Source organism: Tachysurus fulvidraco, chromosome 14 (assembly GCF_022655615.1).
Source record: "Tachysurus fulvidraco isolate hzauxx_2018 chromosome 14, HZAU_PFXX_2.0, whole genome shotgun sequence".
NCBI classification, from domain to species: domain Eukaryota; kingdom Metazoa; phylum Chordata; class Actinopteri; order Siluriformes; family Bagridae; genus Tachysurus; species Tachysurus fulvidraco.
The window spans coordinates 985,351-990,350 of record NC_062531.1 but is presented as its reverse complement, the minus strand read 5'-3'; the positions used below and the strand labels follow the sequence as shown (position 1 = coordinate 990,350).

The 5,000-nt window shown below is 44.9% G+C and overlaps 1 protein-coding gene across 2 annotated transcripts in view; it reads left to right on the top strand.

Moving 5' to 3' along the window:
- The window catches only part of serping1 (serpin peptidase inhibitor, clade G (C1 inhibitor), member 1), a 10,115-nt gene that overhangs the window by 2,860 nt on the left and 2,255 nt on the right, over nucleotides 1-5,000 (top strand). For both annotated transcript variants that reach the window (XM_047800252.1, XM_047800253.1), the window contains exons 4-8: nucleotides 1-236; nucleotides 1,148-1,354; nucleotides 1,818-1,961; nucleotides 2,045-2,248; nucleotides 3,156-3,292. The exon at nucleotides 1-236 is cut by the window's left edge and continues 127 nt beyond it. In XM_047800252.1, the coding sequence (XP_047656208.1) occupies nucleotides 1-236; nucleotides 1,148-1,354; nucleotides 1,818-1,961; nucleotides 2,045-2,248; nucleotides 3,156-3,292 (928 nt within the window). The remainder of the gene's footprint in view (nucleotides 237-1,147; nucleotides 1,355-1,817; nucleotides 1,962-2,044; nucleotides 2,249-3,155; nucleotides 3,293-5,000) is intronic.

The window sequence follows — 5,000 nt, the reverse complement described above, 5'->3', positions numbered from 1 at the left end:
CAAAGATACAGGAGATAGTTTTGAACTCAAGGAGCTCAAACCTGTTGTGAGAAACCAGAGAAACATTAAAGTGGAGGAGATCAAACCCAGGCAAGTTTACTGGGCTTCTGATCTGAAGCAGCCAGACTGGTCCATCACCATCGACAGTCTGGAGCTGGACGATGAAGATCTGTACCAGTGTGACATCATCACAGGCTCAGAGAAGGAAAGTGTGCTAATGGAGCTTCTGGTAAATGGTAAGTTATGCCATGTCCATCCATCCATCTGTCATCCCTCTATCCAGCCGTACATTCCTCCCTCCATCCATACATCTGTCATCCCTCTATCCAGCCGTACATTCCTCCCTCCATCCATCCATCTGTCATCCCTCTATCCAGCCGTACATTCCTCCCTCCATCTATCCATCTGTCATCCCTCTATCCAGCCGTACATTCCTCCCTCCATCCATCCATCTGTCATCCCTCTATCCAGCCATACATTCCTCCATCCCTCCATCCATCCATCCATCCATCCATCCATCCATCTGTCATCCCTCTATCTAGCGTACATTCCTCCATCCCTCCATCCATCCATCCGTCATCCCTCTATCCAGCTGTACATTCCTCCATCCCTCCATCCATCCATCCATCCATCTGTCATCCCTCTATCCAGCCGTACATTCCTCCATCCCTCCATCTATCCCTCTCTCCATCCATCCATCTGTAATCCATCCATCCATCCCTCTCTCCATCCATCCATCCATCCATCCATCTGTAATCCATCCCTCCATCCCTCTCTCCATCCCTCTCTCCATCCCTCTTTCCATCCCTTCATCCCTCTCTACAAGTTAACACGTCTCATTTAATAAATAAATAAAAACAATAAACTAAAATAAAGTATTAAATTCATTATATAAAATAATTCTATAACTATTGTACTCACTCCATATTTATATATTTTTAACATTTTTTTATTAATATTCTATTTTTATCTCAACTGAAGCAAAAGCGTACATTAAAGCGTACATTAAAGCGTACATTAAAGCGTACATTAAAGCGTACATTAAAGCGTACATTAAAGCGTACATTAAAGCGTACCTTTGTAAATTAAATACAATTAAAAATCATCTTTAATGTAACTTCTCATTGCACTCGTGTGTGTTCTGCAGCTGCCCCGCCCCCTCGCTGTTTAAACCAATCCCAGCCTTGGGAGGCGTGTCCTGATATTGACAGTCAGTCATCAGAGGCGATCCTGCGTGAATCTCTGACTGAGTTCTCACTTAATCTCTATAAAAAAATCAACACCATGGAACCTGAAAGGAACCTGCTGTTCTCACCAATCAGCATCGCCATGGTGATGTCTCAGCTGCTGCTGGGTAACAACACACACACACACACACACACACACACACACACACACACACACACACACACACACACACACACACACACACACACACACACACTCTCTCTCTCTCTCTCTCTCACACACACACACACTCTCTCTCTCTCTCTCTCTCTCTCTCTCTCTCTCTCTCTCTCACACACACACACACACACACACTCTCTCTCTCTCTCTCTCTCTCTCTCTCTCTCTCACACACACACACACACACACACACACACACACACACACACACACACACTCTCTCTCTCTCTCTCTCTCTCTCTCTCTCTCTCTCTCTTGCTAGTTTACTTTTTTAATGTAATTTTAAATGATATGATTTATTCTTTTTGTTTGTAATTTGTCTGTTTTAAAACTTTCCATATTTTGTTCTAGTTTAATTCCGACACATAAACCTCTCCTCTTCTCTTCCCCTCTTTTATTTTCTCTTTCAGGAACTCGAGGAGAGACGAGAGCTGAGCTGGAGCGAGGTCTTTTCCTGCCCTCTGAGTTCTCCTGTGTTCACTCTGAGATGAAGAAGCTGAGCAGCAGGATGAAGGATTCGCTTCTCATAGCCAATCAGATGCTCTTTCATCCAGGTACCACGCACATCCACACGTATCATCGACGTTCTTTTGGTTCTTCGTCTCCTTTTGATTCTCCTTCCTTCTTTCTTGCTCAGAGCTCAAACTCCGTGAAGCTTTCATCAACCAAACACAGGAATTCTACGACTCTGTGCCCCAAAAACTGACCAATGACAGCGCGGCGAACGTGAAGCTTATCAACACCTGGGTTGCAGACAAAACCCAGAACAGAGTAACGGAGCTGGTCGACTCCTTGGATTCATCAGTGAACATTATTTTACTCAACGCTGTTTACTTCATCGGTCAGTGGCCTTGTGTTCATCTTTACGTCAAACTCATTGTACAGTAAGAGACAGATTCAGGACTGGACACTTTAGTCCACATCATACATCTGTACAATGTCCTGCATCAGTAAACTGTCTCCTTTAATCCTGGCTTGTGTTACATTCTTTATGTTTTAGTCCATAATGATGAAACTGAACTGGACTTAATTTATAGAATGTGTGTGTGTGTGTGTGTGTGTGTGTGTGTGAGAGAGAGAGAGAGAGAGAGAGAGAGAGAGAGAGAGAGAGAGACTAGTATGTATTCAATGTTAACATTAATGTGTATGTGTGTGTATGTGGTGTGTTGTGTGTCGTGTGTATGTGTTTGTGTGTTGTGTGTGTGCTGTGTGTGTGTTGTGTGTGTGTGTGCTGTGTGTATGTATGTGTGTTGTGTGTGTTGTGTGTGTGCTGTGTGTGTGTTGTGTGTGTGTATGTATGTGTGTTGTGTGTGCTGTGTGTATGTATGTGTGTTGTGTGTGTGCTGTGTGTGCTGTGTGTATGTATGTGTGTTGTGTGTGTGCTGTGTGTATGTATGTTGTGTGTGTGCTGTGTGTGCTGTGTGTATGTATGTGTGTTGTGTGTGTGCTGTGTGTGCTGTGTGTATGTATGTGTGTTGTGTGTGTGCTGTGTGTGTGTGCTGTGTGTGCTGTGTGTATGTATGTGTGTTGTGTGTGTGCTGTGTGTGTGTGCTGTGTGTATGTATGTATGTTGTGTGTGTGCTGTGTGTGCTGTGTGTATGTATGTGTGTTGTGTGTGTGCTGTGTGTGCTGTGTGTATGTATGTGTGTTGTGTGTGCTGTGTTGTGTGCTGTGTTGTGTGCTGTGTGTGTGTGTGTGTGTGTGTGTGTGTGTGTGTGTGTGTGTGTGTGTGTGTGTGTGTGGTGTAGGTAAATGGAAAGGAACATTTGAAGTTAAAGATCAGCAGCAGTTTACGACACTTTCCATGGAGCTACTGTCTGTTCCAGCTCTCTACAGCAGCAACTACTATGTGGCCACAAGTTACATACAAGGACTCAAAGCCTATGTGAGTTCAAAGACACACACACACACACACACACACACACACACACACACACACACACACACACACACACACACACAATAATGCCTTTATTTAAACAACTTCGGGGGACACGGTGGCTTAGTGGTTAGTACGTTCTCCTCACACCTCCAGGGTCGGGGGTTCGATTCCCACCTCCGCCTTGTGTGTGTGGAGTTTGCATGTTCTCCCCGTGCCTCGGGGGTTTCCTCCGGGTACTCCGGTTTCCTCCCCCGGTCCAAAGACATGCATGGTAGGTTGATTGGCATCTCTGGAAAATTGTCTGTAGTGTGTGAGTGTGTGTGTGAATGAGAGTGTGTGTGTGCCCTGTGATGGGTTGGCACTCCGTCCAGGGTGTATCCTGCCTCGATGCCCGATGACGCCTGAGATAGGCACAGGCTCCCCGTGACCCGAGAAGTTCGGATAAGCGGTAGAAGATGAATGAATGAATAAATGATCTACCTTGTTTCTAGTATTGCTCATTTCCCTGCTGTCCACTCTTTCTCTTCTCCCAAGGTTTTCTTCTTCAGATTTTTTTCTAAACTTCAGTAAGTCTCTTTCCAGGGTCTCTCTGTCTCCTAGTGTCCTTGTTCTCTAATTGTCAGTGTCCTGTTGTTGATCCTGTTGATTCCTCACTGGTGCTTTGTCACTTCTTGTTGCATTTGATGTTCTTTTTTTTTATTAAGGGACATAATCGATTTTAATCAGCTAAGTAAGAATAAACTGGGAATCCTGTCTCTAGACCAGGAAAAAGCTTTTGAGAAGACCATGGGAACCTTTTTAATGTTTTGAAGCACTTTGGCTTTGGAGAAGGTTTTATATCTTACATACAACTTCTGTACTCTGAGGTGTACATGATGGTTAAAGGCGGGGGAGGTTTAGTGGACTAGTGTAATGGAACCACCTGAAGAGCTGGTCTCAAGCATACAAAGGAGAATAGTGGACCACCAAGTGCTGCAGTACTTTACCTTCTGGTACAGGAAGGCGGGCAAGGGCTGGTAGATGTGAAGAGCAGAATCCGTACCGTACGAATACAAGCTGCACAGAGACTTCTATACCACAATGAGGTGGTGTGGGAGAAAACTGTAAGTGCCATCCTGAGGAGGGTAGGTGGCTTCAGACTCGACAAACAGCTGTTCTTAATGAAGCTGGAGGAGTTGAGCTTATCCAAGCTGACTCCTTATTACAGACCCATGTTACACACATGGACAACAGTGACAAGAACAGAAAGAGTCATGGACAATTTAGAGCAATGGACTCTGGAAGAACCACTCTTCTTCAAATCACTCATACAATCCAGAGTGCTGTCCAAAGCTGGGCCACCGACTAGGCAAGGGAGGCTGGATACCAATGGTAGAGCTGAAAGCAGTGACAGGACTGGGATCTTCACATCTAACAGCAAAACCTATGGAAGATCTACAATGCCCTACCAAGAAGCTACAAATTTACATTGGACAGAGAGACAGGACTACTCAAGACAGGAATGATGTGGAATTTCCAGGACTTTGAATTCTCCCTGCAGTGAGAGCAGAGTCTGCAGTCTAACCTTTTGAAGGACATGTCCAAGAAGAAGACAAAAAAGTCTAAAGGTGGCCAGGGATGTTGAACCCAGACGTTCTTGTGCGAAACAGGTGCAGGACCCTGTATAAACCCCCTGTAGAGAAGCGTACTGCTGACCTGCAGTGGAGGATTA